This window comes from Colossoma macropomum, unplaced genomic scaffold, assembly GCF_904425465.1.
Source record: "Colossoma macropomum unplaced genomic scaffold, Colossoma_macropomum, whole genome shotgun sequence".
NCBI lineage: Eukaryota > Metazoa > Chordata > Actinopteri > Characiformes > Serrasalmidae > Colossoma > Colossoma macropomum.
The window spans coordinates 18,666,656-18,688,493 of NW_023494804.1; the positions used below are offsets into that span (position 1 = coordinate 18,666,656).

Consider the following 21,838-nt stretch of genomic DNA (forward strand, 5'->3'; position numbering starts at 1 on the left):
TTTTTGGTAGTACTTTACTGTGGGTCAGTGTTCATAAGGCTGTATGACACCTATATAAGCTTGTCATGACAACTGACAGACTTACAGAAACATTTATAAACACTTATTCTAATAGGCATCATTTGTCATAGAGATTGCATTTGCCAAGTTTAATTATACATAACATCTACATCAGGCGTATCAAAAAATACAATCTGCTAATTTGTCTATTTAGTGAAGTAATGGAACGTGCTGCGTGCTTTGTTTTTTAATTGCTTTGCGTAACTGTCCACTGTAACTAGAAATAATTTTGCGTTCAACTCACAAATTGCACCTAATTGCATTAAAGTTTCACCATGGAAAACCATCCTTAGATACAACCAGCTAAGCTAAAGATAAATAATAAATAATAGGGACTAGTCATTCAAAAAACTTTGGAACTAGTTGTTATTTCCACTTTTTAAAAAATGTCCGACATCTGTGCAAAGTATTTTGTTAGAAGTTTGCTAATGGGGTGGCAGATGCTACGGTTTGAGGTGCGAGATGTGCACTTAAGAAGATTTTTTTGTTGTATTTCAGGTTTTCTGTCTCTGGCACTCTGCTCTCAGAAGTGCACAGACTGTCTGATGTAAACTGCACACTAAAATCACCACAGCTCTCAGAATCTCACAAAGAATTGAACCTGGTTCTGGTCCATGCACTGTCTGAGGGGAAACATACAATTGTTTATCAAGCTAGTAGCACACAGTAGCATCTACTCACCATTGAGCTTTTCAGAGCAAGATGCAGGCCAAGTTACTGAACCAGGAAACATTCCCAGTTATTCCTCAGTTGTAACCACAGCAAGTCAATGAGATATCCTTGTGCATTTACCAACTACTCTAGATCTGATTTTATTGCACAGTACCCTCTCCTCCAGCTTGATCACTTCAGCTGTTACCACTGCTGTAGTCCAGGCACTGTCCTCAACTAGTCAACTGCTGCCCACAGCACCGACCAGTGGATCGACCAGTGGATTATTAGTCAACTAGTCAAGTATTCAATGCAACCCCTAATCTGTTCATGTGAAGTGGCAAATTATTACATTTGCATATGTGTATAAAGCTGCTCTCAGAACAAAACCTGTATCTCTAAAGTGAGAAATTTACAGGAGAAGAAAAAAAAACTCACTTTACTTTAAATGTAAGTCAATGTAACCAGATTTTTTACAAGTAATTTTGGGCCATTTCTTTTGGTCCATTCATCAGGAAGTGTACACACTATATAAATGGCTACTGGCATTTTCAAATAATGTCAAAAACTGAAAAGCAACAAAATTGGAGATACAAGGTTTTGTGCTGTCAGCAGCGATAAGTAATCTTTAAGTGGCAAATTATTACGTTTGTATGTGTGTATATATAACATGTATGTGTAAAGTGGCAAATTATTGCCCACAAACCCCTGTGCTGAGCCAATCGGCATCCTCACAATCATGGCTCTCGGGGAAAATTTAAACGCCTCTGCTTTAAAAAACAGATTTGAGGGGAGGGGAAAAGATGACAACCCCGAAGCAAAACTTGACATGAGTGATGGCTGCTTATACCTCTGAATGAGTGCAGACTCTAAATTCAGGCCTGTATCAATTTCCGTAGAAGGACTAGATTATAAATGACTAAGACAGTGAGGTTATTTATATTCCAGAAGAAGAGCTATTTAGTCTGTTTTAAGGCAGAAAATGTTTAGAATGTCACAAATATGCATTGAATGCATTTTGCATTAAATCAGATGGAATTTGAAACTTTTAAGTTTAACTCAGCTTTAAAGAAGGCCAAGCAAAGCAGAGGCAATGTAATTACCCCATGCCTGAGCAGTCTTGTTAAACATTAAAGTGTTGCATTTTTTTAAGAGCCTGAAGCGAAACTCTGAATTTGACCCCCAGTATTTCCCCGAAGAGACTAAAAACTGGTGCTCCAGCTAAGTTAAATGAAATATTGATCAAGTCTAAAAGACAAAGCAGGGCATGTTAGTCTTTCTGCTTCAGTGATGTTGGTCTGTCTGATCATGTCACAGTTTTTTGGGAAGAATTCCATCTATTTTTCACCATGGCTGCATAATTTAAACGTCAAAATGTAAACAAGTCATTTAGAGTGGCTTGATGTGAAATGGTTCAATGTAGAGAAACTTACAAGCTTGGATTTCTTTATACTGGTGGTGATAGGAACCAGGGGTCGCCATGTCTACAACACAAATATAGACATTCAATTTACCAAGCAAAACCAACAGTGAACCTACACATGTCTTCTGAGTTTTTATATGTAATGTTAATTATGATAAAATAGTGGTAAATCAGGAAAAAATGTTTCCCTTTGGGACTTTTCTGGCTTTTACTGCCCTGCATATACATAAAAGGTAATGTGTTCATAACCTTTTCATTTAATAACTTCCTGGCGTGAGGATAATAAATGGCTAATAGAGATAGATCTAATATATGGCTTCCTAGCAGTAATATTAGCATCTAGCTTCCATTCTTCAAGCTGGAAGGAACACATTTCACATAGCCCACAAAACTCCACCCCAAAAGCAGCTGTAGTTTTACAAAGTTCCTCTTGCTTTCAAGATACGTCATCAGAAGGAGGTTTTCCAGTCTTTAAAGAAGAAAATCCCACTTTGGAGACCATTGTGGCACTGCAGTAGGAGGCAAGTAGACATCTTTACAACAGATGAAGTCAAGGTTAAAATGTTCATTATGGCCAGGGTGCTTGTGCAAGTTTTAATTATGCAAAAATTAGAAAAAAAAAATTAAACCTTTTGATTCTCTGCAAACACATTACTTTACTAACACAGAACAGAAGTCACTACAAGTCACTAAATAGCTATTAACAGCTTCCCACTGCAGATGCAATTTCATTCTTTAAACAGGTTTATTTCCTTTCAATTCATTATTCATCATGTTGGTCAGACTGATTTTATTCTGTGGAAAGTTTCCCTCTGATAAATTGTGTCTGGGAATTGGACTTTCTTGGCTGTGTACCTGAGGACACTTGGGACACTTTGCTATCCAATTAGTATTCAGCAGGTGCTCAGGTGTTTCAGTCCAATGTCATTATCGTTTATTCCATATAGAGGCCTCCTCTGCATTAATAATGTGTGCCCAGGCATGCTGTCAAATACAAGCACTGCGTGTGCTTGAGTATGTTGTATTAAAGTTTTGGTTGCACAAAAACCACTGAGGATCTCAAAATTAGTTTTGAAGGGGTATTAAAGGAATATTTTTATTTAAAAAATAAATCGACCTTGCATGACTTTCTACTCTGAATGTAGTTAAACAGACAACACATGTTTGGTGTTCAAGTGTTGCTTCTTAGGTTTTGCTCTGGAGTTACAAGTCTAATGTAATGGCAGTTTGTGTAGACTAATTAGCATTGTGCTTACTGCATGCCTAAATAATCACTTGACTCAAAACATCTCTAGTATCTAGTCATCTCTAGTAGACTTGCTTATGTGGATTCTGACACTGCATGACACAGTTATCTATAAAAATGGACAAAAGAACAGGCAATGTTCAGGCATCATGAGTTAGCTCTGTGGCATATTGTCCATGTTCAAAAAAGTTTAATAAATCAGGGTTTCTGCTCAAATTAAAATGTCCTTTATTATATTTATATAATAAAATGTAATTTCAGACCAAATTTGCAGCGATATAGCAAAATAAAAAAATACTTTTCAAAACACCCATAGCGCTATGTACATGTATGCTAGCTCAAAAGGAGAAAATGTTACTTTAAAACAGATTGTTAGATTAAAAATTAGTTCAATACACCCTCTTATGTCCCCATATGAAGAAAAGAAGTATTTCTGTTCTACGGGTGTATGTTTCTATCTACGTCCATGTTTAAAATATACTGTTATGACATTATTTTAGCTAGCTAGCTAATTTATCTTGTTACTCTTGTAGCTAGCTTTCTGCTATGCAGATTAGGTAAAGTAACTAATTGAACTGGATATTAGTTTGTTAGCTGGCTAGCTAACACCAGCTAGATAAGGAAGGTAAGTTCACTAACTTTAATATTTATTTTTAAGTAGCTTAAAATCTCCAAAGATGGCCACATTAGCAGATCAATGATTGATCTTTGAGCTCAGCTTTTGATGAGATAGTTAGTTGCCCTGATTTGTAGAGATGATAATTTAGCTAGCTGGCTACCAAGCTGACCAAGCTAACAAACCTAGTGAACATCAGCATTCACTAAAAAAAAAGGCTATTTTTAAATTAGCTGGTCAGTTGGAAGTGTTACTACCTTCTTAACAAACGTTTTGCTGCTATGATTTCTTACTAAATCGTTAAAAAAGTTTACAGGCTCATTTAACTAGCCCTGTAAAGAGCTTATAGCTGAGCTTGGGCATATGGGTAAAACAAGAACTTTGATTCATTGGCCATCCTGATTGGCTGATGGAGATAGCACCTTATGACGCTAACTTATGCTGCTTTCGTGGTGTTGGAAACTAAGAAATACCAATTTTCCCACATGTAAATTGTGCTCAAACAGCTGACAAAGTCATATTTACAACTGATAAACTCGGGATTCTAGGCGATACTCCGTCTTATAAGATGTGACATATAACACAAGCTTGAACCTTTTTACTCAAGTGAAAAATACTCAACTTGCAGTGAATGTCTAAAATATATACTGACATGCTTCTATTAAATCTATGTGCTTTTCAATTCTTTCACTTTGTAGTGGGGGTATCTATGAATGAGTACCCAAAGGAGTGAAGTCATATTTACTATTTTACCATCTAGTACATTCAGCCTTCTGATGTGCACCTGAACACATTAGTATGCTATTTTAAGTAAGAACCTTTAACTTTTTAAAATACAGACTCTATGTTTGTTTTAAAAAAAAAATCACCACAGCAACAACAATCAGCAGTAAATGGTAAACTATATGTATATTTTCAAGTCAATCACAGCAAAAAATGTCAGTTAGAATCGTATAATTCTGCTTATAAACTATTTACATTGCACAAAAATGTCCCTAATTGTGTGTTAGCCAAACTCTTAAAAAAGATGGTTCTTCAAGGGTTCTTTAGTAATTAAAATGGTTCTATATAGAATCATGAACAACCAAAGGACACTTTGCATGATTAAAGGGTTCTTTGCATGGTGAAATGGCTCGTCAGATTGATGGAAAATGTGCTGTAAATGGTTCAGTATAGAATCATTTTGAAAAGTGTTCTATATGGCACCAAAAAGAGTTCTTCTATTGTTAGAGGCTTCACATCCTAACAATAGCAGAACCCTTTCTGGTGCTATACACTGATCAGGCATAACATTATGACCACCTCCTTGTTTCTACGCTCATTGTCCATTTTATCAGCTCCACTTACTATATAGGTGCACATTGTAGTTCTACAGTTACAGACTGTAGTCCATCTGTTTCTCTGCATACTTTGTGAGCCCCCTTGTACCCTGTTCTTCTGTGGTCAGGACCCCCATGGACCCTCACAGAGCAGGTACTATTTGGGTGGTGGATCATTCTCAGTCCTGCAGTAACACTGATATAGTGGTGTTATGTTAGTGTGTGTTGTGGTGGTACGAGTGGATCAGACACAGCAGTGCTGCTGGAGTTTTTTTTGGTGTATACAACCCTTTTCAAAAACGTTCTGTATAGAACCATCTACAACACATTCTGAAGAACCATTTCACCATGCAAAGAATCCTGTAATCATGCAAAGGATTCTTTGAGTGTTCGTGGTTTATTTGTTTACCAAAGAAACTTTAGGAACCATCATATTTAAGAGTCTACATTAGCTCAGTGCAAAAGTAAAGAAGCAAAGTCCAGACTGGCTCCAGGCTCCATTTTTGTAAGTGGAATATTGTAAAAAATTGGATTTTTTTCATACCAAACTATTACCAGCATGGGGAGCTTCATAGTGAATGTAAGCTAATTCAGACAAAAGCATGATAAAATGCAGGTTTCTCTGTATAAATCACTCACAGAGGCAGATTCTAGAGCTTCCCGGAATGCTTTATGAGCACCACGCTTGATCTATTATAAGTCAGAGCTGCAGCATTTTACAATTTATTGATCATCGCTTAAATCAAACATATTAATTCATAAATCGAGCAGACAGAGACTCCAGATCAGCGCATTTCTCCCTCTTGGCTGTCTGAAAAGCCAGACGTGCGTCTGTCCGGTGGCTGATGCTGAAGAAGCAAGCGCCGGGTTGTGGTGGTAAAGCTCAGATTGAGTCCACAGGACTCAGATTAATTACTGCAGCGAGCTTTCTGTCACACACATGCAGACCGAGTGGGGATCTGAAGCTCCAGAGCGCTTTCCCGCCTTCGCCTGTAATTAGAGTTGGCCACAGAACCCCCAGCCCTCAGGAAACAGTGGTGACATAACAGCACTGATTGGCGAGAAGAGAGGAAAGCTGTGTGAGAAGGTCTGGCTGAGGACAGCGGGCAGTCACAACTCCAAAATGATCAAACTCACTTCCGCAGAATCTCTCTGATATCCCTTCTGTTTCTTCTTTCAAATCAGCATCAGACTTCTCTCTTTTCTGCCTGCTACGTTTCCACAGAAATGCTCCTAAATGAGTCTTGGCCTGGATGTTGTGTTCTAGGAAAACCCTTTAAGTGTTGTAGAACCTTAATATTATGAAGAGGATATTTTAAAATGTTTTTTAACACTCTAACTATTTATTAAATTTCCAGTAAAGATTGCCATTAAGTTCAAGTTATTCATTTTTCAGCATCAGAAAAACATAGTTAACAGAAACATTACACAAAAGCCTCAACAACTAAATATAGTATGACTTCTTTCACTATTTATTGTGTCCACTCTTTGTCTTTATTATAGCTTGCATTCTTTTCAGGAGACTCACTTTCAGTTTTTTAAAGAAATCTGCAGACACACCTCCAAAGTTCAGTCTTAGATGTTGGTTGATCATCCAACACATTCAGGGATGTTGAGGTCTGGACTCCGGGGTGGTCAGTCCATTGTTCAGCTTCTTTGTTTGATGTGTCCGTCTCCTTTTCTCAGTAAGAGCTTCTTGACAGCTACACATCCTTTCAGACCCATCGTGCTGAGTTGTCTTCTCACAGTGGAAGGATGGACAGAAACACCTGTGGATGTTTTCAGATCTGAAGCAGCTTGATTTTCTCCTCTCTCTCAAAGATGAAAGCTTTAAGTGCTGTTTATCTGATAGGGACATGTTTGGTGGTCTACCAGGTCTTCCAGGTGCTTGTTAGGAGTCTGATTTTCCCTGTAGCTTATTTTCTTTGAGTTCCAGTTTTGAAAACTCCTGTTTTTTCACTTATTTTTCTTTGACTTTCCTTATGCAGGTGGATTATTTTATAGCTAATCTCCTCTGAAACATCTCTTTTAGTCATTTTAGATGTGCATGAGAGAGAAATCTGAAGGCGGCTGAGGTGAGTTTAGGTAGTTTTTCTTTTTTTTTGATCAATATTTTATTAACAAGTAAACAAAAAAAACAAAAAAAAAAAAACATGAGAACTATGTTCAAAAAGCCCAGGACATGCCCACAGAGCTTCCCACAACAAACATAGTACGGAGTCAACAATCATCGCTAGACATCAAAGTAGCAACACAGACGACGACAGCAGTGATGGTCAGTGGCAGAACCACACAAGAGGAAAAGACATACACACCAAAGCAAAAGACATATAAACAAATTAATACCTAAATAGATAAATGAATAAACTCAGTATACTGAAGTTTACACCCTCATATCAGTTAGAAAAGGTTGCTATGCTCTCACTGCTTTTAACAACTCTTTCTCAGTATTTGACAGATTAGGAGTGACATATGCTTTTTGTATGAACTTAAAATGAATTATATGGTGTGCTGGGTTTTTTGAAGTAATAAAGCAATTCTTCCACACCGTAACCCAATTAGGTTTAACATTAAGTTCTTTCTCCCAAAACAAAGACACTGAGGGATTAGAATATGATTGTTTAAGGAGTGACATAGACACCACAGATACCATGCCTCTTGATATAGTAGTAGAATCTATCCATTTCTGTAGAGGGTGTGCGGTAATTTGGTTGGACCAGGGGACACCATAAGCCTTTAGGGCAGATCTCAGTCTTAGATATAAAAAAAAGAAAAAACAGGCAAGACAAACTCTTCTCTGAAATCTTGAAATGACTTCAAACCCTCATCATTAAAAATATCTTTTAGGGTATGTATGCCTTGTTTAGACCAAACTTTATATACAAATGGCTTATTGCCTGTACTGAAGTTACTATTATGCCAGAGAGGTGTTTTACTAGTATATGGAAAGGGGCCTCCCATAATTGCTTCCACCTCCTTCCAGATTCTAAAAGAGTGGGCAACTATAGAGCCAAACGTTTTTAAAAGTCTTTTAGGGATCCCTGTAAAGGGCAAGTCCTGAAGTCTAATGGGGTGAACAATATTAGCTTCTAGACTGCCCCAAGGTACAGAGGAATCAGCATTATTCCAGGTCTTCAGAGGTCTAATTTGAAATGCCAAATAGTATAATTTAAAATCTGGAAGAGATAATCCTCCATTACATTTTAGGCGTTGTACATTTTTGAGTCGAATTCTGGGTCTCTTGTTGTTCCATATAAATTTACTCACCACAGAATTAAGTTCCTTAAAATACCCATTAGGTGGTGCTGCTGGAAGCATTGAGAAAAGGAAATTTAATCTAGGTAGAACATTCATTTTAACAGTTGCTATTCTACCATGCAGAGCTAGACATAGTGGGGACCATCTGTCAAGATCATTCTTAATCTTATCTAAGAGGGAAAAATAGTTATATTTAATTGTTTGTAATAATGTTGAAAAAATTGAAATACCCAAGTAGGTGAAGTTCTTGGTTATTGGAATTCGGGTGGGAATAGTATCTATGATTGCTTTTGCATTTTCATTTAGAGGTAGTAGTACTGATTTATGCCAGTTAATTGTATAACCAGAAAGTTTGCCAAATCTTTCAAAAAGTTCTAGACACTCATGAACAGAGTCGGTAATATTGGATATGTAAAGCAAAACATCATTGGTGTAAAGGGAGATTTTGTGGGGTGTATTCCTACATATAATAGGGAATATTGCTGAGTTTAACCGCACTGCTTGAGCCAAGGGTTCTAAAGATATATTGAACAAATATGGTGATAAAGGACACCCTTGCTGTGTGCCTCTGCCGAGTTTGAATGACAGAGGAGCCAGTAAGTACACAAGCTGAGGAGTTACAATAAATTGTTTTTACCGTTTTCAAGAAATTGGGCCCGAAACCAAAGTGTTCCAAAGCTGACCATAGAAAAACTGACCATCCAAAAAATCACGCTGATCATTTGTTAGTTTGGGGAGTTGTAATTTGTCTAAGAAACTTTGGTACTCATTATGGCTTGTCTGAAATTCTGAAGTGTATAACCACTGATAAAATCCCTCAAAGGCTCTATTCACCTCATTCGGATGAGTATACAATATACCCTCATCTCTAACTGCATGTATATTAGCTCTCTGTTCATTAAATTGTAACTGTAAAGCTAGAAGTTTACTAGGTCATTCAACATTGAAGTAGTAGGACTGTTTAGTACGATGCATGACAAATTCTGCTCTTCTTAAAAATATACGCTTTAGCTCTGATTTAAGAGCATTCAGCTCTTTGGCTTTCTCTAAACAATATTGGCCCTTCAGTTCCTGCTCCAGCATGTTAATTAAGTTCGAGTTTAGGTAGTTTTTCTGTGAACAGAAGCATCAGTTTAGAGTTGCTGAGTCTCACTGAAATGGAGCTATAGATGCTTCATGTTCAGAGTTAAAACCAGGGCAATATTTAGAGCTGTAAGTAAAATTACATTTACTGTTTTTAGCTTAGTTGACCAAAGTATCATGTTTTTGGTCTGTTTTATGCTTTATGTGTTGTTATGAGTTAGTCTATTAGTTTCTCCAACACTCACAGCTGCTGAGAGAGAGGTGTAAACAGTTAGTAACTACTAAGTTCTCTGTTAAAACTAGTTTGTTGTTGAACTCGTTTTAATTTAGTAATGCGTAAGCCTGAACTGAGTAAACAATTCTGCTATATTTAGCCTACACTCTTAAAAATGTTTCTTCGAGGGTTCTTTAGTAAAGAAAATGGCTCTATATAGAGCCACAAACACTCAAAGAATGCTTTGCATGATTAAAGGGTTCTTTGCATCATTAAAGGGTTCTTCAGAGTGAAAGCGTTCTTCAAAATGTATTGTAGATGTTTCTGTATAGAACTGTTTTGAAAAGGCTTCTATGTAGCACCCAAAATAATTCTTCTATTGTTAAGATGTCAAGCTTATAACAATAGAAGAACCCTTTTAGGTGCTATATAGAACCCTTTTCAAAAAAGTTCTATAAAGAAACATTATCTCCGTCAATCTGAAGAACCATTTCATGATGCAAAGAACCCTTTAATCATGCAAGGGGTTCTTTGAGTATTCATGGTTCCATATAGAACAATTTCTTTACTAAAGAACCTGTGGAAGAACCATCTTTTTAAGAGTGTATTCTATGGATGAACTTGTGTACAGATGGAGTAAACGGCCCCTGTTCTTTTGTTAAATTTGCCGTTACAGTTGCAGTAATGTAATCCTGAAATCTGGAGGTGCTGCAGCCCCCACTGCACCCCTACTGTCCACATCACTGTCCTTTCTTGTTGATCTGTTCAGTGTTATTTTTTAATTGCATTACATTTTTGTTATGAAGGAACTTTAAGTTTGACAAAGGCACTAAAGAAATTGGAATAAAGTGGAACAAAATAACCCACATTCATCAATAATAAGGATGCTTTTTTTTTACTTTTACATTCTAGTGAATACACTAATATCAGCTGATTCTGGGTCAGCACTTTTCTTTGGAGATGCTAAATAACAACAGTTCAGATGGCATCTCAGTGATGCAATTCAGTTCTGATACTTTAGGAAATGATTCAGTGCATCATGAAGTTTCAGTTAGATTCAATTAAAAAAAAGTGATGCATTTAGTTCACTTGATTCAGATGTGAACATAATGTCCATATGAATGTAATATATATGAGGAGCGCAGGGAACAGCCTAATGCGGTGCACAAATTACAGACTTTACATTGTTAAAGAGGGTCAAGCTGCGCGTGCTTCTGGCCACATTACCACATTTCCTAGCCACAGTCTCCCACCAAAATTGAGTGATTCGTCAGCGTTTTAAAGCGATCTGTGGCAAGGAGTGTTTTCAGGGCTTGTAAGTAATTTTTTTTCAACAGAACTTTTTTCGGTTTCTGAGCTGTTTGTGTAAATCACAAAATCCAACCCCATATTACTGTAATCAACATCTTGTTGTCTACAATATAGCATCATTTTGAAGCAGCTGTCAAGCTCACAGCAAGCACTAGCTGGGTTTGAGTACAGCCTCCTTACTGCGGGGTTAGTTGTTACAGGGTGTTACAACTAAGCCACCTTTAGTAAACAAAGACAAATAAAGTAATTTCAGTCTTTTTGTTCACACACATGTTTACACAGATTTCAAGATAAAAAGAGAAAACATCTGGAAACAGGGATTTTCTTCTACTTCATTAGTATATTTTAGATGTTAGTATTTTGATTTTAAATACGTATATTAATGAAACTCAGTAACAGTTGGTAAAGCTGTAGTTATTCAGAAACAGTGTTCCATATTTTACTGATGTGTGATGTTTTTATTTGCTGTCCTTCACTGGACAAAAAATAAATCGGTCATTGTTTGACACACAGTCTTATGTCAGTTTTTAAATATAATTGAATGTGTTTGTATCAGTTGATCTATCTCTCTGTTATAAATAATATATCATGCAGTATGGTTGGAGAATATATTTCTTACAACATAGAATTATATTGAATTCTCTTTATTTGCACAAATTCATCAGACTTTTCTAGCAAGTGTTAAACTGACCCTCTGTCTGTTACAGTGAACCCACCCATGGGGCAAATTGTAACATTGCACTTCCTATCATTTTTGGTGTAACTGAACATGAACTCTAGGTGCTAGAAACAAAGTCCAAGTGTTTATTTGTAGCAGAGATGTATATGTTGCTTGTATAAAAATATGATTAAATATTCAACAAATGTGTTAGGTTGTGCCCCGCTCTCCCCTACTTTAACACAATACTGTCTTTCAGTACTTTTAGCAAGAGTCGTTTTGATGATGATATGTAATTGATCAGACAAGACGTGTTTAGTGTCCAAATGTTGCTTCTTTGGCTTAGTGCTGGAGATAAGGGAATAAACTAGAAGTCAATAGTCACCTAAATCCTTTCTGTAAATACATCCCCAAAACTTCTCTCAACCCTCAAGGTCTTCAAAAAGGCTGTAGAGACCTGTTCATGTAGTTTCAGACACAGTATGACTGAACATATGAAAATATTTTGTAAAAAAGTTTGTGCGTCTCTGGTCAAGTTGCAAGTTTTACTGATTTTTTTTCTTAATGCAAGTGAAAATACATTAACACATCCTCTTCGTTAAACAATTTAACAGCAGTACTTTTGACAAGAGTCGTTTTGATGACATTTATTTTATCAACCTGGAAATTATTTACATATTTGAATCAAATAAATTCACTACATTATTTTTTTTTAGTGCTTCATTCAAATACTCTAGTACAATTCAATGTAGCTGACAATTCACTCACTGAATACAACAATATACCTAGTTTTGTTTGGGATTTTCTGGTTTGAAAATAGCATTTTATTTTAAGAATTTTATTTTGGACAAAAAAATAGACGCATGCTTTGAATATTATCTATTATTATCAGTTATAACATAACAAATCGAATGATTTGCCATCTTCAGATGCGTGTTTACACCCGACTAGACAAATATGGGTCTGGGACTTCAAGGACATCGAGGCTGTTGATGAGTTTCATTCACAGGAAATGCTGTGGAGAGAGAGAGAGGACTGTTTCAGGATCTTATTCAGATCAGGTTTCATACAGTTAGCTCATTTAACTGTGATTCAGGTTGAGGCACAGCTGCTGTAAGTGCTGTGCAATTATAGCTCCAGCGCAGAAGAACCTGGCCAAGCAGAAAGCTTCAGATTAGCCTCATGCAGCGCTGTCATTGTTCTGTTTCATTTTGATGAAGCATGTTCTTTATCCGTGACTGGTATGCCTCTCAGTATAGACACTGAGCTTACTGCAGCTGATCACATGACCCAGAACCCAAGAGACACTGGAGGAGAAGGGAGGAAGGACTTCTCCCACTTTGCACTTTAGCTGCAGTAAATGCAGGAGCGTGTTTATAATGAAAACAATGACTGAAGGCTCAAATTCAATTTTATTTAGCTTTTTCAAAACAGCTTGTTTAAAAATTAAGTTTTTCACTTATCCTACATGTAGTCGATTAAATAAGACATGTTTAGTGTCCAGATGTTGCTTCTTTAGCATAAGGGCTAAGGGGCTAACTTTGCAAAACTAGAAGTCAATAGTCACTTAAATCCTTTCTGTAAATACATCGCCCAAAACTTCTCTTGACCCACATCCAGGTCTGTGTTAAGGTTGCAGAGACTTGTTAATGTAGTTTCCGACACAGTATGACTGAAGAAATGTAGTCGTAAGGGCTGTAACTAGGATCACATTTTTAGTGAGGTCCATTTTGCTGAAAAGTGACCTGCATCTCATAGTGAATAAACTAACTGTCGAAAATGGGTATTACACCAACTGTAAGTTTCATCTTCAAGGTTTTACCAAATATTTGCTCCTTTTTTTAACCATCCATAACTGTTATGGACCTTTTCATTAATTGCTATTACGCTTCCATAAACATATTTGACTCCAGTTGCCCTGTTTAAGTTTATTTAATTACTCGTTTAACTATTTATATGTTTATTTTTGGCTGAAAAAACGTGTTGAAACCTACACTAAATCAAGTGATAGTTTCAAACTGAATTTATTTCATTTACCCCTCTCTCCCTCTCGATCTTTGCTTGTCTCTGTTGAATCTCTGTCCTCATTGATTACTGAAAAGGCACAAATTAAACATGTCATAAAAGGCTGTCTGTACCAAATGAGGCAAAATACAGCCTAATGTACCTTCTGATTCCTTAATAATGTTAGCTACATGATGCTAGGCCATCACTATGCTGGTTAACAGTGAACTTACTCATGCTGGTTGTTGTATGTTATGAGTCAGTAACACAATATAACTTTGATCATCTAATCACTAATGTAGCCAACTACAGAGCCTGTAGCCTAAACTGAGCAGCTTCTGGAGCCAGACTAAAGCATGCTGACTTGAGTTGGCCATGTTACGAGCTGTTCAAACAAATAATGAAATATAGGTTTTGCATTTTCCAAGCGTAATGTGTTAATTGTGCTCATAAACTCTTAGCTAGCTACATTTTTACCATAGCAATGTCATTTGTTAGCCTATAGCACGTGTGCTGCATACCTGAAAATCAAAGTTACTCTGGTAACGTTACTCAGGGCAGTATAGCAACTCATACAGAGATAAACAGAGTGGGCAGTTAAGTCTTTGGCTGAGCCACAGCTGTTCTAAGGTCAGCTGACAACCAGTGACTGCTCACTGGGTAGTTTTGTCACTTTTTTCCACAATGAATCTCATAAAACCCTTCAGAAATATCTGAGGATTCCTAACGCTAGTTACAAACATGACAGGTGCTGGTTACTGAAGCAATTGCGGGTGGCAATGGATGGTTGCTAAGCAGTTACTGGAGGGTTGAGAAAAATAAGGCAGAGCTTGGCAAATTTTGATTAGCCAGAGTAGACTGACAGTGCTCACGGAAAACAAATCAAATTTCATATAATAAAAAATAATGCATTGTAAATATGCGTTCCCCATTTGATTGGGTGGTCTGTGACACTGTGGCTGTGGCCCTGAGTGGACTACTGTATTATCATGATGGCACTGTTTCTACATTTAATCTCATGGATAGAGAAAAGTGAAAAAAAGCATTCCTTCTGAAACTATCAAGGTCCGTACCTCTGTGTCCTCATAACTAGTTATGGCCATGGTAGCCCTATGATACAGTTTGGGCACCCCTGGTCAATTTTTTTGAATGAAAGTGAAAATACATCAATCAAACTAAAAGTTGCACTATACAAGTTTTAGGGATTTGGAGACCTCTCTGGTGCAAATGTGTAATTGTCAGAAGAATATTAAGTCAGAAGAATATTTTGTGTTTTGGCCCTTATTTTCAAGTGAATAAATGTGATGAGTGAAAGAAAACTCAGTCAAACCTGGGCAAAGGACACATCTTCCATGAATGTGAGTGAATTATGTACTATTGTCAGTAAATCTTCATCAGTATAATATTCATTTACATTTGAGACATAAACATCGAGCTGAATCATCTTAAGTCTGTGCATGTAATATTAATACTTAAAGACACATGGGAGTCTGAAAAACTCTCGACCTGACGCCTCTGAAGGAAGCCAAGATGATTTGCCTTTTTTATTTTATTTCTTTTTGATCATTTACAGCAAACAGAACGTACCATCATCTGCAGTAATGTGGTGAGAGATAATGTTGCACATATAACTGACACATCAAAGCTGCTCACCCTGCTGTCTTTCCTTCTGGACTAACTTTATGCAAATAAGCTGCGTGGCTGTAAATGAGCTGAGGTAACTGATTGTGTCACATCCACAGTCACACACTGAGATTCAACACTAGAACACACACAGCAGGAGATAAAACAGTTGGAAAAAATGAATGTATTCAAAGGATAATTACATTTGATGGCTTCTTAAAGTTAAAAACTGCATTAGCAGCTTTGTGGTACAGAAATAGCCTGCTCTGCAAACGCGTTCCCCTTTCACACCTCAACATTGATTTAGCATGCTGTAATGAAAACATATTGTTTGTTTAAATGTTGCAGATTCTCAAATTGAAAAATTTGATTTTGAAAATATCTAAATTAAAAATATCCACTCTAAATCAAGCACACATAGGCCTTTAACTACATTCAAATCATTTTAAAGTTCAGACCTTTTTATTGGTATTATTATTTTTTAGCAGTAGCAGTCAATCTTCCTGTGTCCCTGTCTAGTTCATTCTCAGTCTAAAGGCTCTGGAGTTGCTGAAGCCGATAAAGTGCTGTTCTAGCCTCGTCATTGCTCTTCCGTCTCAGCGCTCTGTCGAACAGCTATACTGATCTGTGTTAGAGAGATCAGAGATATTACAATTTTTTTGAGCATCGAAGTGTAATGATAAGTCAGGTGGTACGAGCAGTGCGTCTCCCCCTAAAGCGGAAATGAAACGGCTACTAATACTGGTTTTATCTTTGCAATGTATTTTTGTCCGTATCAAAGAGATGTTCTATATAGAACCACCTACAGCACATTCTACATCAATATCAGAACCCTTTCATGATGCATTCATGCAAAGGATTCTTTGAGCATTCATGGTTCCATATAGAACCATTTTCTTGGAGAACCATCTTTTTAACAGTGTAGTCTATGTATGAACTCACAGATGGAATAAACGCCCTCTGTTCTGTTGTTATTTTGCCGTTGCTGTTTTTAGCAGTTACAGTAAAATAATCCTAAAACTGGCAAGGGGGTGGGGGTGTGGGTTTCACCCCTACTGTCCAAATCACTGTCCTTTCTTGTTGATCTGTTTAGTGTTATTTTTTTAATAGAATTCCCTTTTGTTGTGTAGGAACCTTGAATTTGACAAAGGCACTATAGAAACTGGAATAAAATGGGACAGAATGGCCCACATTCATCAATACTGAGGATGATTTTTTTAACTTTTACATTCTAATGAATACGCTAATATCAGCTGATTCTGGGTCAGCGCTTCTCTTTGGAGATGCTAAATAACAACAGTGTAGATGGGGTCTGCTCTACCAGAGTTAAGTAAATACATTATCAAATGTTGGATTGCAATATTGGTTAAATCTTAGTATCTGTCCACTAGCGGTAATTTTTGGCCAATTATCTGTGACACTTTTTGGAGTGGTCCTTTGTAGATGATTAATAAACTCTTAACAGATTATCAGTAACACATCAACAACATATCAGTGAAGTAGCAGTAGTGAAGCATCTGAATACATTGAGGTAAATATCTTAAAGATGTGCTGTTGATACATCACTTACATTAAGTAGATTAAGTAGATGTGTTGTTAATATGTTACATGAAGCAAACTTCATACATCACTTAGATTCCGCAAAACCTAACCTTACCCAACCCTACCCTAAAACATAACCATAACACTGGCCCTAATACTAACCTTAACTTTAACCTTAACTCAAAACCTAATCCTAACTTTACCTAACCTTAACCTAAACCTTCACTCTGGCCCTAAACCTAACCCTAAACTTGACTTCAACCTTTACTCTGGCCCTATCCTTAACCTTAACCTCAACCCAAAACCTAATCCTAAACTTAACCACAACATAATCCAGTTAAGCTCCAGGTACAGAATGTTGTCAGTGTGTCTGTAACAGCTTGTTGAGGATGTTGAGATGGTCAGTATTAAATCTGTTACATATTCAGTTCATCTCAGGTTAAAACCTACAGATATGAACTTGGACACCAAATAAAGTGAAAAACAACTGAATTCGGTAGATTATAAACACATTTTATTTACAGTTAATTAAAAGTCTCTTGATTATCTTCTGAATGTATTCACTGCTGCTACATCATTGTGATGTTGTTGATGTTACTGAGTGTCTGTTGAGTGTTTATTTAATCTAAAAAGAACCACTCAAAATAAAGCATTACCCAGTTATCTACCCATACTAATGGAATTCCTATGTCCATAACAGTATGTTACAGTGTCAGAAACCACATAAGCAAGTCTATTAGAGATAGGAAGAAAGCCAAGGAAGAAAACTTTGGACATCAAACAAGATCGGCTGCATTTGGATCAAGATAGGAAAATTTTGGAAATCACATTTTTCACTTTAACTGCTTCACCCAGCACTCGACACTCAAGTGCTAAATGACCTCTTTCTTCAAAATTCAATCACCCAGCTTGCCTTCTAGCACGCTCTTCTCAATGTAATATTTAATGTGAATTGCTCAGCATTTTAAACCAGTCATAAAAAAGAGCAGCTGATTCAGGCTGATTTGCACTGATTAAACAGCTCAGCTCCGTGAGTGTGAAAGACAGCTGAAGCAAGGTTTTCTGCTGATTCCTGATTCTAATCTCTCTCTCTCTTTCTATTACTCTCTCTATCTCTCTGTGCTGCAGCCATGGGCGTTCTGATGTCCAAGAAGCAACAGGTGGAGAAGGTGCAGAAATGCAGCGTGGTGGTCTCCGCCTTTCGAGAGGGCCTGAAGAACCAGTCCAGCTCTGTGCAGGCCCACAACGGTGCCGAAAACGCTGGAGACGATGCTCCGGAGCAGCCGGACGCGGAGGAGTCCGGCCGTAAAGAGGATGAGGGGAAACCAGGTCCGTCCTCGGCCCAGCCTGCCTCCGCCCCGCCTAGAGAGGAGAACAAGGCCAATCAGGAGGCCTGGGGCCGCCTCCGCGATGGAAAAGGGGTGGAGCCAGAGGAGTTAAAAAAGGCACATCAGCTCACTCCCCCAGCGTTCGTGAGGCCGAAAAGGCAACCCAACGATGACCAGCCTGTACTGATAGAGCTCGGACAGAGAGAGCAGGTAAGAGTGCTGCACACACATTTTTTCCACTTAGGTCCAATTTTATTTGGGTCTGGGTTTATGCACCAGCAAACAATCATAATTAATTTTAACACGATCATTTTCCAACCCCTCTTCATCCTTTACAATTAAACAGGCTTTTTTTTTGTTACTGTGCCTTTAGAACTGATATATGTGAATGACCTCTGTCCTCTTTGGCTTATCCTTACTGTGTCTTGTTCACAAAAAGCAGCCCGGGCTAATACACCCCATATAAGTGGCTTGGGCTAAACTGCTGCTGGCTGAATAGGTAGATATGTGCAAAAGCTTTGTTTTTGGTGACATCATAAAAACAGTACATTTCAAATGGGCTGTTTTGCAGGTTATTTCTCATTTTTGGACTGCAATGACTAAGGAAAGAGAACAGTATGATGTTTTTAAAAAGTTTGAGCCAATTCCGCATAATGGTCCATATCATCGCTGTCTAAAGGAACACAGGCATCTCCAAAATGGTAACTTTACAGGAGAGGGCAAACACCCTTAACTTTAATGAAAATTGATTGATTTTGGGGCATTTCTATTGGTCCAATCATCATGAAATTTTCACACAATGTAAAGAAGAACTGCCATGTTCAAAAGATGTAGAAAAATAAAAATGGACAAAAGTGGAGATACATGTTTTTTTTGGACAGCAATGATATGTTTGGTCATCTAGGCTCCTTATTAGTTTTTAAAGGGGAACCTAAGCATGCTACAATTTAGCATGAACTTTTTTGCATGTTTTTAGGTGATACACAATGTTTAAGGCTGTATTGTGAAAGGTAAAATGATGTCTGCAGAGTTGACATTCTCCCTTCTGGAAATCATTGTTTCACATTTAGACGTGCACCTACATAGAGTATTTTTTCCTGTGATACATCCACCTTGCTGTTATTACACAGTGCATGACTGTACATTCAGTAAAACAGAATGATGCTGATATTCATAAACAGATTCAGTAGCTGTATGGGCCAGGCTTCTATTTGCTGGAATATCTACAATTTTAACTAGGAACTGTTCAGAATAAGGCCAAAAAAGCTTCTTTGGAGTCATGCCATAAAACACTATTTCTCAGCCCTGGTCCTGGAGGCCGACTGTCCTGCACTTAACACACCAGCTCATTAACAGCCCATTACTGAGTTAAAGTGGCTGTATTAAGGCAAGGAAAGCACTAAAACAGGGGTCGGCAACATGCGGCTTCAGAGCCGTATGTGACTCTGCGAGAAATGCGAGAAAAACAGCTATAGCTGAGCTAAAGCTTAAAGCAGAGCAAAGTAAGTCTGTTTTTTCATTTCTATTATAATTTTTTAGCTTACACTAGTACATTAGCACATGTTATGACATATTTACAGCCAAGATGGTAAAATGTTACTTAAATAAAGAAACATAAAGGGACAAAACGGCTCTTCTTAACATTTGGGTTGCCATCCCCTGTTCTAGAATGTACAGGACAGTGGGCCTTCAGGGTCAGGGTTGAGAAATGCTACCATAGAAGAAAGATTTTTATCAACGAATGGTCTATCAGTGGTACTATTTTTATAAATGAGATGCTTAAAAAGTGCAACAAGCCCTTTTAAAGTCTCCAATTAATATGAACAACCAGGGCCAACTGGTTTTTGCTAGAACCAAACATTATGTTTCAAAGAATGTAATTCACCAGTAAAACTAATTAAAAAAATATGAATGACTGACTGAATGAATGAATGACTAAATAAAATAAAGTAAAAATAAAACAAACAAAAAGAAACAAACAATTAAGGTACAACAGTAAAAGAATTAAAATTAAATAAAACAGAAGCAATAAAACGTTAATAATAATAATAATAATAATAATAATAATAATAAAGTTACAGGCTTTCTAAAGGTGGTTGGAGTGTAGTAAATTCCAGCTCACTGCTGCTCTGTAGCTAAAAGCAGATTTTCCCAGTTCAGTAAAAAACCTCAGCACCTGACAGGTGATCCAATCACTAGAGTAGGTTGTGACTCCCGTCGTACTGCTAGTGAGGACCAACCAACTCTTTCATACAGTCTGCAGTGATGAGTGTTATATGGGTCTCCAGTAGTGAATCGCAAGGCAGAATGATATGACTGGTTAGTGGACTTAGAGAAGACAGCTCCAATGGAGACAAAAACAAAACAACAGTAATAAGAATAAACATCAAACCATAAAATCACAATCCAAACAAAGCCCCTGTCGTGGACGGGATGCCATGGCAACAAACACAGATTTGCTCTCTTCCTCTTTTTCACATGCTGCTGTCAGACTCATCGTTCTCTTAACCTGTGTAAATGTCATCTAGTGCGCAGCCCAGCGAGCCGATCCAGAGCCCTGATTCACATCTCACCCATCTGAGACCTTCTTTCATGAGAGGTACAAAACGCGCGTCAGTCCGGCCTTTTATTCCCACACTGATCCCAAACGGGCCCAGCGCGCTCGGCTGCGGGGGCGGCTCTGTTTCCTCAGACCACTTCAGTCTTTCATCCTCAGAAAGTTAGAGTTGGATTCCAGCTCTCTGTTAAAGGGTAACTTCTGCTTCATCGGCAGAGCTGAGTGACCGTTACTCTGTTTCTCCTGTTTACTTCCAAACAGTCTGTGGGCGGAATGAGGAGAGAGAGAGAGAGAGAGAGAGAGAGAGAGAGAGAGAGAGAGAGGGAGAGAAAACAAATAAAGAAAGAGTGAGAGAAAAAAGAGAGAGAGAGAAAAGAAAGAAAGAAAGAAAGAAAGAGAGAGGAAAAAAGAAAGAAAGAAAGAAGGAAAGAAAGAAAGAGAAACAAAAGAAATAAGAAAGAAGAGAGAGACAACAAATAAATAAAGAAAGAGAAAGAGATAGGTAAAAAAGCAAAAGAGAGAGAGGGAAAGATAAAGAAAAGAGAGAGACAGAGAGAGAGGATAGAGAAAGAGAAGATATTGAGAAAAAGAACAGGGAGAGAAAAAGGCAGAAGAGAGAGAGAGAGAGAGCGAATGAGAAGAGGATATGAGAGATAAGATGGAGAGAGAGAAGAATGAGAGAAAGATAAAAGGGAGAGAGACATGATGGAGAGAGAGAAGAGGGAAGTAAAGAGACTGAGAGAAAAAGGCAAGAGAGAAAGAAAGAGAAAGAGAGAGAGACTTTGACCTGAAATCCCCTTATTTATGCATCATTTAGAGAAGAGTCGCAATTAAGCAGTTAAAAGAGAAAAGAGGCCGGAAGAAAAACAGGAAAGAAAAACAGATTTACCTACTTAACCTACTTATCTACAGCTCACCTGCATCATTACCACAAACAGAACATCC

General features: G+C 37.5%; 1 protein-coding gene across 2 annotated transcripts in view; it reads left to right on the top strand.

Annotated features, from left to right (window-relative positions):
- Window positions 1–21,838, top strand: part of phf24 (PHD finger protein 24) — a 77,068-nt gene that overhangs the window by 14,180 nt on the left and 41,050 nt on the right. For both annotated transcript variants that reach the window (XM_036595765.1, XM_036595766.1), the window contains exon 2: window positions 18,137–18,546. In XM_036595765.1, coding sequence (XP_036451658.1) covers window positions 18,139–18,546 — 408 coding nt within the window. In that variant the 5' untranslated portion in view covers window positions 18,137–18,138. The remainder of the gene's footprint in view (window positions 1–18,136; window positions 18,547–21,838) is intronic.